Raw genomic sequence first — 22,903 nt, forward strand, 5'->3', positions numbered from 1 at the left:
CCTCAGATTACAACACACAGTGGGTGTGACGCCATTACTCCACTGTATCTTTACATAGAGAATAGTAGTTGCTGTATTATTGTTTAAAATCTCATTTACAGAGCCTTTATTCTAAAGGAATGCAATGTTTTATACATTGAACCATGTTTATTCATTGAACAACCTAAATATGTGATTACAACATACAACATACACTGAGGTAAACTCTTCTTCTCGGGGGGGGAAGGCATCTGTTCACATTTTTTAGTTGAAAGAAGAAGAAACAGAGAAAGAACATGCTCACAACATTGAACAGCAGCAACGTAAATATCGCAGCCAAAGGACTGGGATGTAACTGCATCTCTTAAAGCTGTCATTTGCCCATCAGTCAGAGGGAATTCTCTGGCTGGGATAATGAGGCTCCAGTGGTCATCATGACGACATCCACTGTTGTCTCAGAATCAATATCGGGAATGTCAATAACTTATAAAAAGAAATGCAGTGTTAATTGTTTGGATGGATAACCAGTAGGCACACTGTCAAATACTATATGCTCTTGGCTTCTTATTTAATTAAACATATGAACCACAGTACTCATTAAAATTACATTATATATGCATGTACATCTGTATCTGGTTCAGGAATTGAGTGATGTGCGTAACCCAGCAGCCACAGCTGGGTAGTGGTTACATGGATGTCTGTTCTTATTGGATGTTTGTCCCAAAAACTGATGAGGAAGCCCTCTTCTTCAAGGTAGAGAACACCAGACTAGATGCTTATTGCAGATACGTACAGGTCTCTCCACAGACACTCAATCCTGGAAAATTACAGAGCTGTCAAAAACTATTTTGATTGAATATAAAAAATGTATACTGAATATTAACTCCCACTCAAAATAGATTTCCATCCCCTCAAGTGTTTAAAAAAAGATTTTTTAAATATAGTCCAACTTATTTAACAGTTAAAAAAAGCTGCCTTAGCAGCAGTTCCTAGGAGAGAGAAAAACCATTACATTATATAAACGACCAAAAGAAAAACAAAAAAACAAATTTAAAACCAGATGTATGGAATGTCTGGTAATACTTACCACATCACACATCTTCTATTAGTATATGAGTGTATGACTGTAAAAACCGAACTGGCAACAGCTCAAAATCAGCTGCATTTATTAGAAATATTGTATAATAATTCCTTTTATATTTATGCTTATGAAGGGAGAATGGTCATGTATATATATATATATATATATATATATATACACACACATAACATTTCAAGATAAACCAGAACAGAAAACATAGTGTTCAAAAGTTACATACACTTATTGAGACTGTGAAACTTACTGAGTTTATTAAACTTGAATTAACAGCTGATCAGTCATGCTGACAAATGTGTCAGACTTGTTTTCCTTCTACATTTTCATCAGTCTAACATGACGAACTTAAAGCTGCAGCTGCTCTTGTTGAAGCCACTTATTATCAGAGTCAGTACAAACACAACATGCGTGGCTGCGCCCAATGACTTGTTAAACTTTAATTGTGCAGGGGTTGATAGTAGTCTTCGTCATGGTTAATACTGTTTACTTTAATATGAGAAGAAACAACTTTCACATGTATTAAAGACACGCATCCATCAGGAATATTATTCAAACTACAGAACAGAGGAGTCTTCACTCTGAAAATTAAAACTAGAAAATTTAAAGTTGCTAAATAAATTAATTCCTGTGTGATGTTCTAGTCAGTATATCAACACAAGTTGACAACCTGTTAAAAGCTGACTAAATATAGATTCATTTTTTTCTTTTATTTACCTTCGGAAATCCATTGTTGAATTTTTTCCTCAACACTGACGAGTAAGTTGACCATTGTAAATTAAACAACACGTCAGGCAATTAACATCCTTGCAAAGATACCACATGCTCTCAGCTATTACAGCTATTCCCAATCTTCACAACAACCTGTAAGTTTTTCTGTACTCTTTTATTTAGTTTTGTGATATTTTAAATGTTGAATCTACATACCAAAAGCCTTACAATAAGCTTTTAAACATTTCAGAAATAGACTACATCAGCTACATTTTTGTATGTTGGGATGCTTGGATTCAGAGCATATATTAAGCCCATCTGCCAAACACAACACTTCGGGACACTAATTCCCTCCTGTAGGACTTTGGTTCCCTCAACCTCGACGGTGGCAGTCTTGGAGCTCAGGTGGGCCAGTCACCAATTATGAACCTTTAAATCTCTCCCCTGTGCTCCCACAAATTCTTTTCTGCACCTTGTAGACCAAATTCAAAGATATTTTAGAGCCTCAATAGATAAACAAGTTGCATAAATATACATGACACAAACCTCAAGAAAGTATGTTCATATAGTCCCACACTGCATCCACTGCCCTGCATGAGACGTGTTGGAGAAGATGCATCCATTTCATGTGTTCAGGTTATTTCTCTTTAGAGCCTCAGAGCACACTCTCAGAAATGAGTCATCTGAATTTAAATGAATAACAAATGATTAAACATTCAGGATATACACAATGTAGGAGACAGGTAGATATAATGAAAGAAATAACTGTCTTCAACTGCTTTCTCTAAATAGGTAATCTACAAGAGATTCACATCAGTGTTAGACGATGTAGTTGAATATCTCTACAAAGGTCACGGGGAGACCATCCACAAACTCTCTGGACTTAAGAAACGGTTTGAAAATGAACTGCCTGCTGTGTCAGTGCGCTGTCTGTGTTCAGTGTTTCCGGGCATGTAAATTGAGGGAACTCTGCACTTATCAAATATAGACTGAGAGACATTAAGTCTTCATTAAGTCATTACAGCAACTCATTAAAATTGTGTTTGCAATTAAAAAGTTTTAACTAAATCACTGAATTTGAATTTTTATCCCACAGCGATGTATTTAATTAAGTAATGGCAAAAGCCCCCCCCCCCCCGGATTGTACATGTCAGTGTGAAGTCTAAACTGTAAGTACAGTGCTATACTTAGAGGAATTTTACTTGACGTTCTCATGAAGCACGGAGTGAGTAGGCTACACCACTTTCATACTACAGCATGGGATTTTCCTCCTTCAGCTGACTCTTCTTTCCTCTTGTTTTCACTGATAAGCAACTCATGTCTCATGTTGTTGTTATTCTTACAAAACTTCATTATAGATTGTGATCAATTTTCATCTTTTGGGCACACTCTGCATCAGACGAACACAGAGATCTGGGTGCTTGCAATACATTTTGATAAGTTTGCTCTTTTTTATCAGTAGCGTTCGGGAAACAGAATGAAATGAGCATATAGTCTCATCTTCTCTCTACTTCTGTGCTCAGTTAAATGACTATAAAGTGTGAAAAGTGTGATGGTCAAAATTAGAGCATGAACCAATCCAATCAGGCTTTTATCTCCTTTTCTCCAAGGCTACTGTATGACCTTTTCTTCCCCTAATTGGTTTATGGAAAGTCTCTCACAGCTACACTGAAGCTTGGCTAGATAAGTAAGGGCTGTTTGAAATGTCTTTTTTATTCCCCCGTGTGAGGACTGAACTTGTACTAGTCATTAAAGCAATGTCACGCATGGTTTTTAAAAAAAAAAATAGTTGTTTAAAATTCATTGAGGCAAATTGATTGCTTTGCAAAATCAATCAGAATCAGTTAGAATCAGATGTCTTGGGAGAAATTCCAATTCAGTAGTTTTGTAGTTCACATTTCATCTTAAGTGCTCAAACTGCTCTTTTTGACAAAGGCCTGATTATTGGTCAGGATTAATAAACTATATAAGCTAACAAGGGCTAATTTACTGGCTTTTTAGCATTAGCAAGTCAAAGGAAACAATATGTATATTGAGAAACACTGGCTACTTTTCTCTCTTCTAAATTGACGTTTCCACAAATAACTGTATTTCTTTTAATATTCAAACACCAACAACATCTGTATTATTTGTGTACGTGAACAAACATAATTGTGCTACAGTTATGGTGGATTAGCCCCTGCTGCACCTACAGTGTAACAGGACTTGATGTGTATTTTCCTACCCTATAGATGACCCACACTGCCTTTTTTTTTAAAGTAAAGCAGAGCACTGGTTGCTAAGTGCAGAACAGTGGTTGCCGCATGTCCTTATAATTATTGTTATAACCATGTAGCACAATAACAGTTTTTCCAGTTTGCCATGCTGAGAGACAGTGAGAGGGGAAAGTACATAAATATTTTGTTCAAACTCTGGCGATCCTTACTTTTTCTTTGTAACCCGTCAATGCCTAACCATGTTCATTTGAAAACGCAGCGGTCTCATTATATGAGGCATTGCATCCTGTAGCAAATCATTACAGCAGCGTTAACCTCTCTATACAGGGTTTTGTTTGGGGACCTGCAGAGCAGAGCTTCACTCAGGAGTCTGAGCTGACTCTCAGAAATGACTCACTTAAAATGCCTTGGCTGTGAAGACACTCGACGCTAGGCATGTCAAAATGAATCACGCCACGCGACACATGGCACCAACTGTTTTGTTTGCCAGGCTACTGTTGTTGGCACAAAGTGATGCCCACTGCCCGTGACCCGCGATGGCATCAGATGATGAGTTGAGACATGCAGGCGTTTCTGAAGCTCCGGTCCCGAGTGTGTCGGCAGGACTGAAGAGCAGCACTGTCTCTCTGGAACTTCAACGCAGTGACAGTTTGTGCTTTCTATGGAACTATGCAGTCTGATGGGCCAATTTCACAGAAATGGAGTGAGCTTTTCCTTGAGTAAATTTTTTTTACACTTCAGTTATTCTCTAGGAAAAATAAAGTTCAGGAGTTTAGCACATTTGATATTTGTCTGCAAAACACATATCATTAAAGAGAACACATAGGATTTTGAAAGGGAACTTTATAAGCTGCCAATTCATGTTTTTCAGTCCTTACTCATTAATTTAGCTATTACACTACATCATGTGGTGTGTCATATCTCCATTACTTACAGAAATCCCCTTGACTTCAAACATTTTCACCCAAGTGTGTATTTGGGCTTTATCTAACTTTTATGTTTAGTGATAATTACTCATTTGGAAAACATAGTAAACACTACCTACTGAGCATCAGCACTCTGTCATTGTGAGCCTGTTATCAGGCTAATGTTAGCATTGAGCTCAAAGTAAGCTGTTCTTAACAGCCTCATGGAACTTTTTACATGGCTGCACACTGTCATGTTGTTCTTTGAATACAAAACATTTTGTGACAGAACAAATACAAGCAAACAGTTTCCTTTATTCCTTTTTTGAGCTATGGAAAAATACTTCATTTAGATTAATATTTTGTTTAGCATGATTTTCACACATAAAAATGAAAAAAATACACTTACTTCCTCATTGAGAAATTGACAGTGGCACTGGCAGTGGCTGACACAGTGTTAGTGGCTGTGCTAATGCAAACTCTGGCTACACTGACAAGGTTTCGGTGAAAGAGCAGAGAGCATCAAGATGGTTAGAGGAGGAAACATCAGAGAGACTCAGCCACATGTTTGAGCCTCAGTCAGACCCAGACTCAGAGGAGGAGTCTGAGACCAGAACCAGAGACTAGCAGACGGGTCAGAACCGTTAGCATCTTTTATTTGTTTATTGTTTGTAGTGGCTGAAACAGTGTTAGTGATTGTGCTAATGCTAACTCTGGCTCTCTGTACTGACAAGGTTTCAGGTCTATTTAGCCCCGCCCCCCGTCCCCACAACTTGACAGGATTGGTTCCTTAGGTTTGTGATGTATGAAACCCTGGCTGTCTGAATCTGTTTTTATGAGACTTGTGTTTGGTTCACTGCAGTTCAGGGTGGAAACACTCAGTCATGGTGTTGATGATCATTTCACTCATGATATAAAAACACCATATGGACATGTTTACAGGGATAAAAACCTGACTTTCATCAGAGGGGGTTTCTTTTACTCTTAAAATAAACACTGTCTACCCTCAAATGATTCCCACAACACGGTCAAGGCGTAACTGTAATGGATGGTGCACCAGGGTGGCACCACCACCACTTTGTGCAGCATTGTCGCAGCAGATGTCAGTGTAAGCAGCCCCTGAGCCATCAGCGAGCTGGGTTGTGTCGAACCAAGTTGATGGATCAAGTGCTTGATGGATAACAAAATGTCCCTGAAAGGACCATATGTTGCAATTTTAATTATGCCCGGCTCACTTCTGATGCTTTTAGTGTGTCTGCGGTGTCCAGCTACTGTACATACACCTGCATTAGCTTGGGATATGATGAAAGAGACTCAGCAGGTCTATAAAGTATTCCTCTCCCGCTCCCATTTTTTTCTCTCACACCAACCCATCAGCACATACCATCTAGAGTCAGGAGACGGCGTCAGAGCGAGGGAGAAACGTAATTAAGAGTGTAAGACGAAGCCTGGTGTTAATCAGCTGTCCTGCTGCCTCCATATCGTGTCACTTCTGAGAAGATTCGCAGTGACATGCGAGTACGCCTGCAGTTAAACCTCTCTGCCCCACTTCTCCTCTCTTTCTCTTCTGCTCCTGCTGACACCAGAGCGGGAAAAACTACCAGAGCTCAAAGAGGAAAAAAGAAATAATGTGAAGATGAAAATGACAGACTCCAACTAATTCCTATAGCTCGTTTGCTGAATAAAGAGCAATATGTCCCTCTAATCAGAAATGATGTGCCTGTGGTAACACGAGTAGTAGTGGAAGATGACTCTGATTAGATTAATCGTAGCTTGTGCTCGAGGATGTGTTTAGACCTTCAGCTGTCAGGGTAATTCACGCTTATTGAGAGAAAAAACTTGCAGTCTTCTTTGTCAATATGGTATACAGTGTGTCTTTTGTTTTCACAGCTTCTATGAGACAGGTAAAAAAATTCACAGTAAACACAGCTATGCCACCCCCCCACCCTCCCACCCCCCACTCTGACTCCCTGTGCTTACATCAGGTCTCTTATATCTGTTTACACTTGAGAATTTCTTTTTCACACTAATTTGTAAAAACTGGCCATTTTCTTACCAATAGAATATTTGCTACTCGCACATTTCACAGTCAGGTGTCTGTCACCTGTGAGCCACAGACCGTCAGATCGGCTCCTTTTGGCAAGAATTGCATAATTCTTCTTTCTGCTAGAAACTTCTCAACTTCATCTTTACTTATTTTGTTCTTTTGGCATTTTTGCCTGAACTTTTGAATTACATAGTTTATCTCCATGTCTCCTTTGCTAATGTTTGGGAAAATGTTAGATAGCCTGACCTGATCACAGGACTTATAGTGGTAGCCAGCAGGCACAGTATCCATGAAAGCTATACAGTCATATTTTGGGGAGAGTCATGATATTATTGTTGTTATTGTTATTATTGTTTCCGTACGTTTGAAAATCTTTGTATTCATCAGATTCACAGTGATAAGGTAGGAACTGCTTTGACAAAAGATAAGGTAAAACAGGCAGCAATGAATGTGATCAGCTGCTTAACACATTTCATTGCATTTGTCCCTTTGTTGTTGAGACTTACACAATTTTCAAGGACCGTGGTGTTATGTGCATCGTTATTGACTTCTGACAGTACAGATGGACAAGCTAGCAAAGCGACCAATATGTAGCCGATTGACATCTTTGGCAGTCTTTGTGTATAATGTAACTGTCGCCTTGCAGGTGTAGTGATCCCGCAAGAGTCATAATCTATCAGAGATAGTATAAGTTGCAAAGTATGGGATCCAGTGTTTTTGGATCTTAACCCAAACTAAGGATCAAAAGTCAGGATATCTGAGCCTCTGCTGCATCAGTTTAGATCTTATTCTTTATTGTCTCTCAAAAGTCAAGAGGGGGTTGCCCCAGTAACCTAATGGTGAGAGTGCATACCAACCCTGTCTCCTAAATCACATTTGTATACTTCGTACACCTTTGTCACTAAATTGTTTTACCAATTATGTTGTGGTGACAAGCTAGACCATAAAAGTGTGAGTGCCGGAACATAACCATGAAATTCATTATCTACATCATTTACTCCGCTCATTTTCTACAAAATGTAAATTTGCTGTTGCAAATGATGCCTACCATACACTAGAAGGCTTTGAAAAGACTTTGAAAAGACTAAAGTCTGACACACTCTCACATCTATGAACAATGTGTCATAAGTCACAGAGGTTTTAGTGTCACACTATAAGATTTTGTCAAGACCAGAGATGTTGCGGGGTCAATATTTGCAAGAATAGATTCCTTTGAGATTATTTTCCATCATGCTCCTGGTGGAAATTTAAAGAAAGAAAATAAGTTATTTTCCCAGACTGCTCTTTGAACTTCAACATTATTATTATTATTGTTGTTGTTATTATTGGGTCAGCTGTGCCTCGTGTGGTCGTCCACTAATCGGGAGGTCGGTGGTTCCCGGCTCCTCTGCTCCGCATTTGGAAGTGTCCTTGGGCAAGATAATGAACCCCAAATTGCCCCTGATGTATCATCGCCGTGTGAATGAGTGAAAAGTCGTTTGATGCAAGGCTGGCATTAGTCATATGTAAACATCATTTCGAAGAGAGAGAGTTGATACCACATACCTGCAATGTCCACGTCCTTACTCCTGCTGAAAAGCCCTTTTGTCGTCCCTCCCCATGTTTCCTTCCTCTCTCAGCTCTGTCACTGTGCCTGGTTTTGATTCACAATTGACTACACTTTGTTTTGGATTGAACTTGACAATAAACCTGCACAACACAGTACCACCTGTACAGCATGTGCCCAAATCTGACAAGACAAACAAATCCACTCAGAATACAGAAACATGACAATGAGGTTATAATACACAGATCCACATGTTCCCCACAAAACAACATGTTCCTCTACTGCTCTCTTCTTTTCTCTCAGAGAAGGAAAACATGCAGCTGCTGTTGCATTCGGTAGACATATATTGTACATATTTCCAGGCTTTACTGGATAATATCTTATTTGTGACATTCTGAGTTTTTATTGTGCCAGTCCATTCTTCAACATGGGGTATAATTTGCTTCCAATATGCACAGCAGCTATTGCCCTGCTTTCTAATTAGTGAACATGCTGGGCTATATTCTTATAAAAATAGTTCCCTCAGAGAAATGAAAATTCTTTGAACATCTCCTAGATTGTCACTGTGGGCTCCCACTGAATTAACCCTACATCTATTGAATGATAAGATTTTTAAAGAGTGAGTAAAACAAAGAAAAGTGGAAGTCTTTGCTACACATTGTCAAAGATATATTATTATACTTCCACATCCTTTCTTTTCTGCAATCAGTGTTAGCTTGTGAGATTGTGGGGTTTCTTTTTAGTTTAACTGTGATATGTGGCAAGTCTGTGTCTGTGTGTCAGTGAAATTCCACCGCCATTTTTCTATCTGTATCTGTGTTATATAGCATGATGGAGTAAAGTCATGGAGTATACACAGGCTTTGTTTTTATTGCACTCTTGCTAGCACTGTGATAAGCTGTAACCCCGAGTGCAGGCTCCGTGGCTACCCAGATAGTGTTTGCTTCGCTTGACTTCCTCAAGAGCTGGCCTGAGAGACAGATGCACCATGGGAGAGAAAAATGGGCAAATAGGAAATCTTAGTGTGTGGTGGCATGCTCTTGAAGTGACAAAAATAGCCTCATGCAAATGGGGACTATTAATAACAATGTTGAAGTTATTCTCCCCATAAACCAAAGACTTTGAAGCGAAGCAATTTTCCCTGTGTTTATTTAAGACAATGTTGAATTCCTATTAAATCTGCACATATTTTTAGAGTTAGTTAAGCCTAATTAGGTGTTAGAATAAGGCTGACATCTTACCTTACACCGCGGAGCTGTTTTCATGCAGCAAAACAACATCCTGGGTGTACTCCGAGGAGGATGAAACAAATGCTAAGGAATAATTTGAACATATGGTTTGATTCAGATCTGGAGGACTGTGGCTGCTTTGTGCTTTTTTGGATGAACCCTCCAGCGGCGTACGGCTATCATTCAAAATGGCAGCAGGCGTTACACCCAGCAGCTCAGTATCATGCTTTGCATACAGACACTGAGCTCATGGCGGTGCAGCAAAAAGTAATATAAGTACACGAAATCACTTTCCAATTTCCTTTTGACGTCGGGCACATTTCAGCATTTTCATATCACTCGTGCCAGAATATCCTTGCTTTGACGAATTATTAATCCTCTCTGAAGAAGATAGCACCGGGTTTCTCGAGACTTTTAGAAACTGTGGATCCAGAATGGCTGGAGCTCTTCGAGCATTTGCAGGTGCTTTACAGACAGATGGTTGTTATGGTAACGTCTCTATCTCAGGTCTTTGAAGCTGTGGTAGGATATAGTGAGCATGTGTGAAATGGCATCACCTAAAACTTTATTTTTTTTTTGTTTGGGGGGGTGCACGGCGTAATATGACAGGTTTATCTCAGTGCGCTGGAAAGGTTATTCCTCCTGTACTCCAGAAGTCCAGCAGAGGTGATGAAGATGATACGCTCACGATATCTTCCCTGCCATGCTGACGACTTGATTGCTTTATCAATTGACCTTTCCCTCACCTTGTACCTCCATATTGATCTTGTGGCTCTTTTTTGAATGCCATGTCGCCTGCTTAAGCAGAAACTTGTAGCAGTCAGCGATAAAGCAATCCAATGAAGAGGGAGCTTTTGCTCCAAAATGACATCTGCCACCTGAAAAGTTTCAATTTGAGTTGAAAGAAAAACATATTACTATATAAGAGCCTTAAGTAGGTCCCCTCCTGATGCCCTGTCCCAGCGGTCAAACCTGAAATGCCGCCGCGTCCGAAAATAAACTTCACGGTTCTTAGAAATACAGGAGAAAATTTCACGCTTTAGTCATAAAGTGTACAATACCATATAAGAGCTCATCTGCTCCACTACTTGTGTGATGTTTGAGTGCCACTGTGCTGAATGATGTGTGTAGTTTGACACTAGAAAGCTGTTTCCACATTCATCTGCTGAAGAGGGAAAGTTACTCTCACTCTCACTCCTCTGCTCACCTTAAATCTGAGTTTAAGATCTGAATGTTTGAGTAACATCCCAACTAATGTACAAACCAGGAGAAGGATGATCTTCTTCACGCCAACAGGCAGGCACTCCATGCTGACTGTGACTGGGTGATTTGTTTTTTAGATAGTCTATTATTTATTTTATCATTTTATTTTATATGGACATCACAGTAGCATTAGAATTGTGACATACATTTAAGTACAAGGACCAGATGAACCGTGTGTGTTCAGTGTTTGTAGCGAAACACTACAACGTTCAGTATAAATAAAACCTTTAATACGCATGTAATTATGTAATAAGTGTAACTTTAATATTTAAAAAAGGGTCACTTTAAATAAAAATAGCCCACATTGGAGTTCCACAACCACTGCATTTACAGTACATGACTTTATTAGGCAAGGCAAAGTCTATCCCTGCTTACTTTAATAGGTCAAAAATAATGGTTGGATGAAAAATAGAGAAGGAAAACAAAACTAGGCAGACAGGTAAAAGTAAAAGACGGTGGGAGACAAGGAGGGGCATTAGGAAGAGAGATAACTAGAGGAAAACATGTGAGAGAATAAAGATAAGAGTTTGGTTAGAAAGGTTAGAAAAACCGAGGGAGAAGAGTGCGAGGGGAAGGGGAGAAAGACAGGCCCAAATAAACGGAGATACAGGGGCTTTAGTTGGGAGGAATCCTCCGAGTTGGTAAGGTAATGGTGGGCTGAGATGTGGCCGGCGAGGAAACAGGGAACAAGGGAGAGACAGACACATGAAGGACGGAATAAATGAGAGATGGAATTTACTCCGGGGGAGGCATACGAGAGGGAAACAGGGGGAGGATGGAGGGAAAGAAGGGAATGGAAGTAATTCAGATGGAGAGAGTGTGAAGAAGCAGAGTGGCAGAAAGAGACAGAGAAAGAGAAGGAGGGAGCTGCGAAGGAGAGAAGGAGTGAGCGATGTCCAGAAGGGGAACGAGCACTGCGGTCTCCTCCCTGGTGTGGCCTTGATGGGACTACAACACAGACAGCCACAACATACCCTGGTGGACTGCTTTTACACATGCAAACACAACTCATTCCACATCTTAATTCCCTTCCTTTTAACCAGCGATGGCCTTCATCTCTGAAGTGTTACGTGTATTTAATTTGCACGGTACTGGTAAGTTAATTGCCACATTCAGAGCGGTGACTTCTATTTATGTTTTCCTTTGCTGTGTGCGATGGTAATTAAGAGAGAGCTATATCAATTCAAGGCTAGAGGGGATTATATATTTCAACTTGTAGCCTGTGTTGACATTTGTATAATTAATACAAATGACATTAATATAACATTACATGCACATGTGCTGCTGATGCTGGACGTATTGACCTTAACTGCAGAGTTTGATGGACACACAAAAACTCGAAGCACTTCAACAGGGCCACAATCAGACACCCACACCTTTCACCTTAGCTCCAGCTCTCCAAGTGCAATCCTTTTCTTCCGCTCGAAATCCTCACATTATTTAAGGCTGACACGGAGGCTTGACATTATAGAATTTGTGGGACACCAAGTCCAGATGGCTCAAGGCTTTCTGTCCCTGTGTATGAAACACAAACTGTGGAATATGGCTCGTGATTACACAGACTCCACGGAGGAGCTGAATAGGTGAATATTTAAAGAGTCTCAATGTTGAAGCAGAGGTTTGTGATTAAAACAGAGAGTAAGAAGTATCCAGGAGTTCACGAGCACAGCCCCGAACCCTTTTACTTCCTTTACCTTTCTTTTTTAGAAATCAGGAATAATGGCAATTCTTCTCTTATTTCATCATGATAAGGGTATTCATCCTAATCCCATATTTTAGCGCCCCACAGCCGAACCATACCAACGCAAGTTGGTAAATGTTACTGACCTTGTTGTCTTTGCTAGAAGCTGTTGTGCAGTGGAATTGCAGGGAAGACAATCTGCCTCGTTTGTGTGGCATGGTGCCCAGCGCTCATGAATGGTCATGTACAGTAATGTATGCACTTTCAGGTGTGTCCGTATGGACGGAGATCGTTTCTGATATAGAGTTAAATCGGTCATCTGGACAGAGATCTTTTTCCTTTTAAAACAGCATTTTATAATGTGGACGTAGCTTTGACCTAAATGCTTTAATTGCCTCAACTTGACCACAGACCAAACTGGATGTGAACGCCGGCCGCTGGTGTGAAAGCTGTGCGCCTTCTACACCCACCGCCCACCACAACCTGCCTCCTTTCAACTTCTGTTAATAAATGTAACGCTTCATTAAATCAAAAGCTACATTTCTGTTTTCAATTCCTGTCCAGGTACATGAAATCAATACACTCACTTTTGTGTTCCATGACACTAACTGACGCGAGCCTGTGTTGGCCTTTCTATTTGCTTAATCAAAAGCTATCAAGATATTGTAAACTTCCACGGTTTGTTCCATTCACCAGCCGCAGAGTTTCATCATGTGCACTTCATTGTCCTTGACCAGGAGCTAACGAGCTAACAACTCCTTTAATATCACAAGTCGTCTTCAGTAGATCTCTTGGCCACTTGGAGACAACAGAACAATCGAAAAATACAACTGACATTTCATCACCTCATAAAGTTGTGGTGGTGAATGTGTTTGAAAATAATTTGCTATTACGCATTCAAAGGACACGGAGCAACGTTAACACTAATTTGGAGTCACGTCTTTGGCCTCGTAACAAATGTAAGTCCAGTATTGGCTCGTCGACGGCTCTGTTTTGGACTCCGTCAACTCTTGAGAAAAATATGTGGCTGCTGTTTAAAGCTTTGTCGAAGCTTTAACATTGAAGACAGTTGCCTGCTGCGGCCGTTGACAGAGAAGATGCTGGAATGTGGAGCTGAGAGTAACGGCAAAGTCGTGTGTGTGTGTGTGGGTTCATTAAGCAACACCTTAGTTGATCTATTGAATGGTGCAGCTGAGATTGAAGGTTATCTGTGTCTGTGTTGTTATATTACAGTGTTTTATTTGCTGCACAGCGCAGGTCGACCAACCTTTTGACCAAAAGATATGAACAAGCGGATCGACCTCGTCGTCACGGAGCCCGCTCTTCTTCGTAGCCAGCAGGAAAACAAAGGCGACAGATGACAGTTGAATCCTGTGTGTCAGATTCTCTCTTGTTGTTGTCTCCCTCTTTTATTTCAACTCTCCATTCGTTTCCATTTACGATCCATACAATTATTTGCAAACATCTCGATGTGTATTTATCCACTTACCATTAAGTCGATAGCTTCATTCTCCCTCGCAGTCGCGCCAAATTGTGTGAAAGGTTTCATTGTTTTTCGGCCTTTGCCTCGACATCAACCGGGAGCTCTATCACCCCCAGTTGACATTACGTCTCATAAACAGCTCTTGCAAATTGACAAAGTAATTGCTCAGCTGTTGACATGCTACTGAAAGGCGGAGAAGCTTAATCACTTCGAGATAATGATCAGTTCCAGCTGCCATTTTGGTGTCGACTATCCTGACGTTTGTTTGCAGACGACTAAAAGCTTGTTTTCAGTTGTGTGTGAGAGTGTCAATACAGGAGTACCATGACATTTTGCAATCAAAGGCACGGAGAGCTCTTTTGTTTCCGAGCGGAGTGCAGAAAGTGGACGTCTTTGACATTGTTTGAGCTAAAAAAAACACAAAGTGTCGGAGGAGCTGTGTTGGAGAAGATCCTTGTGCGGTGGATGTGGATTCAACTGTTAAATCTTTTTGTTTCACTTTGATCAGTCACTTTGATGCCAAGAGAGCTTTTTCAATAGGGGGAAATGAATTATGAAGTAAGATTCATTAGCAAAAATGATATAAGCTCTGCACACAGGAAGCTGTTGATCAGATTAATCTCATTGTCCATTTTTGCTTCGTGGTTTTTCATTTCTTTGAAAAGTTAGATTTGATTGGGTTCACATCATAATTCAAACATCACACGTGGCTGTCAGTGCTCTGTTAGCATCTGCTTTTTCTTTTAATGATTACTCCATTGAATGAATGAATGAACACATTCATCCACTGTTATTCATAGAGAGTGTAATTTAACAACCTTGCTATCCTGCCTTGTGCCGCTACCTGGCATAAAAATTGACAACTCTTAAGGTCATGATCACAATTAAACTATTGGTCTGCAAAGAGAGGAGTTTGGATTTTTTTCTCTGGGAAAAGTCATTATTGCTGTCATTAGCGCGCTATGAGCAGGAGCTGTATCCAAAACTGTGTTTGGCTTTTGACTCGGGCTCTGAGGACAGGGGAGTGTGTGTGTGTGTGTGTGTGTGTGTGTGTGTGTGTGTGTGTGGGGGGGTAGTTATGCAAATAATATGTTTTCACCACAGTTGGTTAATTGCTGAGGCAACAAGGCTAATGCAAGTGCAATGTGACTGACATTTTGATTCTATAATTGCAAGTCAAATGGGGATTTAGAGAAGGAGAGTGTACTTGAAATAGACGCACTTTTTTTGGATTGCACTCTGCAGTTTTGTCCGCGCTGTCCGTCCGACAAAGACCGTGAACAGTTGTGAGCAAGCATGTGAATAAACAGTAAGAGTAACGGTCAAGTGCTCTTTTAAAAATGCCCAAGGCTTTTATATAGGTCTGAGGCTTAGTGAATTAAATATTCTTTAATAAATTATTTTAAAATTGGCTGAAAAGATTTTATTCTAAGGGTACGAAAGTAGTTTCTCTGTGTTTCAGCTGGTTGTTCAATGTTGAATTTCAAATTCAGACTGTCATGTGGGGATGAGATGACTCATGCGTGTGTGTGTGTGTGTGTGTCCACCCCACCCCCCCCACACACACACCCCCGAGCAGGCAAGACCACACATCTCTGACAGCACACAGGAGCACATGCACTCATTTCTACACATGTGCCCTATCAACAAATATGCACCTAAATAAACACATTAATACACACAGATCCTGTTTGGTTTTTGTTCTGTGTGAGGCAGCCGCATGATAAGAATCCATTTACTTGTTATTCAGCATGGCTCTCTCCCTGGCACTGCAGTCCTGCTTTGCCTGAACCACATGTTCACAGTCTTAGTAGGAGGATCCCTCGGGCATGTGGCACATCTTCCCACAAGAACCATCCTAGGGTCCCTGGTGAACAGCTGACTTGTTCAGAGGGCTTGTGGGGATAGTGAGGCTCAGCCAGAGGTGGAAAGGTCCTGGAAGTCTGCGGGCCTCAGCGCTTCAGGAGCACATGAGTACTAAAGGAGGTCGAGGGTTCCAGGACGCTGGTTCTTTTCCAATATATACAGAGAGATTCAGTTTCTTCTTATCTAACCCCCTGATTGCTGATGCCAGTCAGAAGAGTCAAGGCCACACCTCCTGCATCCCCTCCCGGCCAAGTGACTCAAGTCGAGCTTGTCAGTTTGCTTTAAACAAACATAAGCTTGTTGCGGGGAGGGAAATGCTAACGAGAGACGTGGATGCTAATGAGGGAGAGCAGCAGTCATTTAGTCAGGGAAGGAAAACAGTGCAGCAAACAACACATGGACTGATGGATGAAAATAGCATCTATTATATAAAAGGATGTTTCCCCGGTGAGGTCAGGTCAAGTGTGAGATATATGCTAAATAATTGCGCGCACGCTGAAGTCCCTCTTTTCTGTGTTTTCACCTTTGCTAATTAATGTCTTCACACAACTCTGACTACATCCTATAACCCAGAGGTGAACATCAGCCGTGGATCTTACCAGATGGCCGAGTTTAATAAACAGTGTTTTTCTCCCTAGTTAAGTGCGTTACCTCTTTTCTCTCTTGCAACTTCCTACCCGCAGCTGTCTCTTTGTGCAACAGAGTTGTGATCCTCCGCTCTGGAGTGGAGTATCACAGCTGACCGCTGATCCTGTCATGGTAGACTCGGCCTCCATGTCTTGTGATTTGCTCTGAGGACTTGCACAGTGCTTATCAAAGTGCCCGCCTGCTGATTATCTCTCCAAAAAGAGCAGAGACCAAAGATGTCAACACAGAGACTGTTGGATTAGGCTTTTCCACAGGGGCGAGGATGGCAGCATGCTCCATCAAGAGAAAAACTAAGTTTCAAAGTGGCATACACAGCGTTTGTTACACAGTGCTAATTATGCAAAGCACTACCTCCCAGCATGCTAATCTATTACTCCCAGAACCTTGTAGTGTTTTCCCAACTGGTGTTGGGGAGAATTCAATTTACCGTAAGCACAATTATTTTGTTACAGGCCTTAAGGAGTATGTACTTTTTTGTTACAGATTGAGTTAACAAATAGTTGAGCTATACTTGATGGTGTGTGTGGATACTGAAGCAGGTCAAACAGGCAGGTCACAAGTGCAAATATGGCATGGCAAGAAAGTAGTTGATAAATGAATAGATGATCTACAGTATCTGTTCTTGCACTGTAAAAGCCATATACGACTTTTTACTGTGAAGCTGTGAAAGTAATAGAGGATTAAATGGTTGGTTTATCACTTAAATACCAAAATGTGGAGGTGAAGTTATTAGTTAATCGTTCATTCAGTCTCAGGAGTTTCTCCTGTAACACTGATTGCATCATTAGCAGTAAATGTGTTGAAAAAGCCCACTATTCCCCTCATCCTGTTAATGGGTAAAGAGGTCACCTGAAAGGCCAAGGGGCTGCGTATGGGTTGAGTCTTTCAGTAACTTTAAGTGTCTTGTGTTCAAGGACATACTGTGAAAGTAGCAGATATGCAAATGTATGCCTCGTGGTTGTTTGTTATTGGTTTTAAACCTAAGCTGATTTGTATCTCGACCAATCGGTTTCTGCATTTATTTCTCCCTTGTACTTGTTGTATAAAAGCGTTAGCCAGACTTTGTGTGAGTTCTATCCCCTCACTGATCAATAATAATCTTTTGTTAATCTCCACTCGGTCAGTGTCTGTGCTTTCATGTCTGTATTTGTGCCCAGTGTTTCACCAGAATATCCATCACGAAACAGCTGCAGGAGGTGTTGACTCTGCTTTAACAGTAGGCTAAGCTTAAGCTTTAGTGTGCTTTGTTTTGATTTCCAAGCTATCTGAACAAGGAAGGTCCTTCCATCCACTTGCATATCTTCACAGGAGTGCGTCCAGAAGGCATCCTGATCAGACGATCAACTGGCCCCTTTCAACAGAAAGGAGTGTTTCTAATCTTAACTTCTTCCAGATGTCTGAGCTCTCTCTCTCCTGACTTTAAAAGGGAAACTCGTCTTCTTGCTGAGAGTTGACTTGATAAGTGGTAGACCTTCTTGGCTCAGCACATCTCATTCTCTTTGTCATTACCCAAAGCTCAGGACCATAGGCGCAGTTTGGAAAGGTGAGAGCTGGAAAATAGACTGACCTGTTTCGAGTACCTTTCACCGCAATCGTCCAGTACAGTGCCTGCTGATGCCGCACCAACCCACCTGTTGATCGTGTACTTGATCTTGTAGCGTACCCTCTCTTTTTTAACAAGAACCCAAGATACTTGAGCTCCTTCACTTGAGGAAAGTTTTACAAGTTTTATATTCTGGTATTACGACCACGATCATAAGGAGCAATAAAATAAATGTGATATTCTGTGATGTTGGACGCCAGTCAACATTTCACTGCTGTGAAAAATTCACTTTGTGCATTCGATTTCCGTTTTGAAAAAATATGGTAATGGTTCAATTCTCTCTCTTTGCAGGTGATCCTGATTTTAACCAAGCTGTATGACTTTCACATTGGCAGCGTCACTGAGAGCACTCTCTGGAGGTGAGTACAAAGGAGATTTATATTCATGAAACATTTACATGTAAATGTCTATGAATGCTTTAATGGTGCTCAGAGTGCCAGAAGCGTAGAATTAGTCTGGTATGATGATCCTCTAATTGGCTTGATGTTTCAGTAATTGATAGTTAAGTATATTTTCCAATGACTGAAACCAAACAGCATCCGACTTGGACCATTTTTTCGTATAAACCTTTAAACAAACGCCTGTATCCGTTTTGCCCATTTTCTTGTACAACTTTAAATCATCAGTCTATTTTCCCCCACCTGTCCATATCCTGTCCTCAGCCGCTCCTCTGGTGCTGTGAACAGTATGTTCTGATGTCATGTCATTGGTGTATTATCTGATGTGCCCTGCTTCCTCACCCCTCCCAGGAATAAAATAAACACACATACACATGCACATACACACTTCTGAAACAAGAAACATGCTTGTAAAGAGCAGAAAATACACTGGCAAAAAGGATGGGTAACACTTCTCTGTTGAGTTGAAACCGTGTGTGACTCATCTTCAAATGTGGATAGTGTAATACACATACAGTTTATCCTTTGTGTGATTTACGGGCAGTGAGGCAGGTGACGTTTGCAAATAAATTGTTTAAGAGTGCAGCGAAGGATTATAACATGAACTACTGTATGGCTCAATACTGTGAGACATTCACATCACAACAGCAGCGGTTGGGTATGAATCTCTACATCAGGTTTTTAGCCCAGACTGAATATAACTAGCGTTCAAAATTCGCAGTAGCACAAGAGCTGCAGTTTCCAGCAGGCCATGGTGTGTACATGTGTGTACATGCCTATTAACCATTTAATGTACTGTTCACCTGTTTGGTAGAGTTCATTTTGAGTTATAATGTTTTTTTACAAGATGTGTTGAACTTAACTAAATTTTTTATAATTTATAATTACATTTTTTTCACCTAAACTGTTATGTTTTGCAAATGATTTGTCAGCCCACTTGCAACACCTTCGCGGCCCACCAGTGGGCCATGGACTAAGGGGTTGGGAAAGTCCCTGTGGACATGAGGACTGGAATATTCAAAGGTCCAGCACTGAACAGAATTAGGTGACTTAGGCTCAAATCACTGTCTAAAAACCTGCTCTACCAAATGATTTGTTTGTCATTTCATGGTAATAGTAGTGAAGCTAAGAATGTCCATATAATCAGCTATTTTCTACAAAATAAAATTGTTAACTGTTGTTAATATAATACATTTATTGTTACTCCATTATATACACTGTATATATATATATATATATATATATATATATATATATAAGATTTCTTACTGTCTAAAAACCTGCTCCACCACATTGAGAAAGGGCCCTGAGGCAAAAAAGTGCTTTGGTGTTTCAATAAGTGCAAAGAAGATGCAGTCCCTTGATTTCCTGCAGTGCGACGGTACACAGCTGCTTTGGCTGCACATGTTGAATTGTCATTTAGTGATACAAAGATAAGAAATTTTGAGTTTTGTTAATATCATAGATTTGATGTTTTCCCATTTTATATATCCTGAAATAATTGAAAAAAAGAGATCTTTTCAATGTGCTGTAAATATGGGAAATATCTTTTTAATCCCCAAAAAATATGTGAGCTGTTGCACCACCACACAGATGTGCAAGTCTGGTTTATTTCTTCAAAAGTAAATTTACAAACACATTTACAAATTTAAATCTGAAATTTGTAAATGTGTTTTATCCCTTTACCGTACACTGCACTCTCTCTCGGGAAGTCAGAGGCAACTAGCCCTGCCAGAGCAAGTGCCTTTAACGAGGAGAATGTCAAGGTTTTCTTTGACACTCTGTAGAGGGTGTTAGGATGACATGGGACCAGGACACATCTGGAATATGGATGAAACTGGTATGAAACCAGACTGATTGGTGGCCAGGCGTTGGGTTTAAAACAGCTAGGGGTCACTGACATCTGGTGAAAGGGGGTTAACCCTTGTGACACTAGCATGTGCAGTCTCACCAACAAGGAGTAATATTACCCCCTACTTCATGTTCCCAGGGGTGAACTCCTGCAATCACCCCCTGACCGCCTAGAAGCAAAGGAGGAGCAAAACGCCTCCGGCTGCATAGAAACACATTTTGTAGATTTCCTTAATCATTTTGTTGAACATGCCAAAGGAGAAGCGGTGGATTATTCCTTCAGGACAACCGCAGCTCCCATCATTCTGCCGACGGACTGACTTTTGCCATAGAAAGTGGCACAGTTCTGCTCACATAGGCCGCAACCTCTGGACAGAACCATTTATGGACAGCTGAACATAAAGCCAGTGTCAGATTGACTGGATGAGGAACAACCCGGGGAAAAGAATCACGGTTTATGACATCTCTGGGATTGTGGCAAACACACTGAATATTCAGACTGGCCTTCGGGTGACAGGGGTTCAGCCTTACAACAGGGATGTGTACTTGTAGACAGAATTTGCAGGACCAAACCCTTCCAGGCTCCAGCACTTTGTTTAAATGCTTGACATGACATGTTTTTTTTTTTTCTTTAGCTGTGTTTAATATTTCATTTGGAGTAAAAAATAACCCAACAAGGAATTGGTTCTTATTTTACTTGTTGCAAAATCGAGTGTGACAGCCTACCTGCTGATATAGCAGCTCTGTAAATGAAATGAATACAAAATGTATGCCTGAGACTTTGAGACTTTCATTTGGGTATGCAGTTTTTAAATATATGATGTATTGATCCTAAGATATATGAAAGAGTGTGGAAAGTGTGACAAGATGGTCCGCCCCCCCCCCCCTGAGTTTTTACACTTGACAGTCCTTTAAAGCACAAAAAACATTTGCACTTTTCAAGTTTGCTTATTTCGCCCAGCTTGAAGTGGTAGTTTGACAATGATAAGTGGTGCTAACATAGCTGCTAGCCATCTTTGGCATTTAGACAGCTACTGTGTAATTTGAACCCTGAGGCAAAAAGCATAGCAGTGTTTTGGTGTTTGAATAAGTGCGAAGGAAAATGCAGTCCCTTGATAAACTGCAGTAAGACAGAACGCAGCTGCTTCACCGGCAGACAATATGGATCATAAAATAGTTTTTTGGTTACACTTCTTACATTTTTTAAAAGCTTGTTTGTGCCTCTACTATGTGTATTGCTAAACTGTCTGCATGAGGGACAGGCGTAAGGAAAGAAAAAAAAAAGATTTCTTTTCAAATGTATACTTGCAACTGCAGCGTCACAGTGTGGCAACTTTGAGTGCCGAGTCTTCCACACAGTTTTCTGCTTTGTATCTGTGCACACATGTTCACACCCTAATCTGAGCCCATGAAGGGATCCTACAGTGCGTCAAAGTTCAAATCTGTTCACCTTGATGATCACTTTGATGATCCCTTTAGTCCCTGATGCATAAAAAATCCCAAAAGACAACCGCCGCAGATGGCAGGGAGAGGACACACTGTAGCCTACAGGTGAGGTAGAAAGCGTCATAATGCAAACTGAATGAAGCGGAAACACAAGACGCATCCATCACGAGCCAACTTAGTCAAACCAATTTCTCTGCGGACTCAGCGCTTTGATACTTTCACAGTATCAATATAGAAGCTAGACCTGCTTTATAATCGAAAACAGACATGGACATCTACCCTTATACAATATGGGACCTTTAAATGTATAAGTTGCCCAATATTAAATGACACAACCTATCATAGTCATTTTACGATGAAGAGAGGAATATATCGTTGGAGTCATCGGCTAGGGCACGGAGAGGACCACTGACATTTTGCTTTGAAATAAAAAGCACAAAAGTTTGAACTTGACCCAAGCTTGGCGTCGTGCTTACACCATTTGCTTTTCACAAAACGTAGCCCAATTCAGTCAGAGACATTTATGTCAAGGAAATCTGTTTATAGCAAATGCTTATACAGTTAATGTAGGTTTAGTGGAAAAGCCTCTGCTGTTTGTATCCAAGCAGCAATGCGGATACTGTTGGGAGCACTAAGCCTCTTAACAAACGCATATACGAACACACACATTAAATCTTAAATCAACAATAGCAACATTGCGGTGGAAGGAGCTGTTATACTGAGAAATTTCAGCTTTGCACACCTGCAATAATATTATTGGATATCATCAGTCAGCTTGTGAGCCACGAGTGAAGCAGCTGATTCCAGTCAGCTGATGCAAGCACCTGATGCAAGCACCTGATATGACAATGCTATGCTCCATTACTGTGAGACTGGACAGGATGGCGAGTCATTCTGAGAACTACTGTTCCATCACTGTTATCCTGCTGCTACCAAGA

The 22,903-nt window shown here is 40.7% G+C and overlaps 1 protein-coding gene across 1 annotated transcript in view; it reads left to right on the top strand.

Annotated features, from left to right (window-relative positions):
* The window catches only part of LOC147817666 (uncharacterized), a 90,836-nt gene extending 69,997 nt beyond the window's left edge, over window positions 1-20,839 (top strand). The window contains exons 2-3 of the mRNA XM_087169918.1: window positions 18,562-18,629; window positions 20,659-20,839. Coding sequence (XP_087026044.1) covers window positions 18,562-18,629; window positions 20,659-20,839 — 249 coding nt within the window. The remainder of the gene's footprint in view (window positions 1-18,561; window positions 18,630-20,658) is intronic.
* Window positions 20,840-22,903: the final 2,064 nt, after the last annotated feature.

Source organism: Seriola lalandi, unplaced genomic scaffold (genome assembly GCF_002814215.2).
Source record: "Seriola lalandi dorsalis isolate HSWRI2012SDOR001 ecotype SW California unplaced genomic scaffold, Sedor1 jcf7180002054921, whole genome shotgun sequence".
In the NCBI taxonomy this organism is placed as follows: Eukaryota; Metazoa; Chordata; class Actinopteri; order Carangiformes; family Carangidae; genus Seriola; species Seriola lalandi.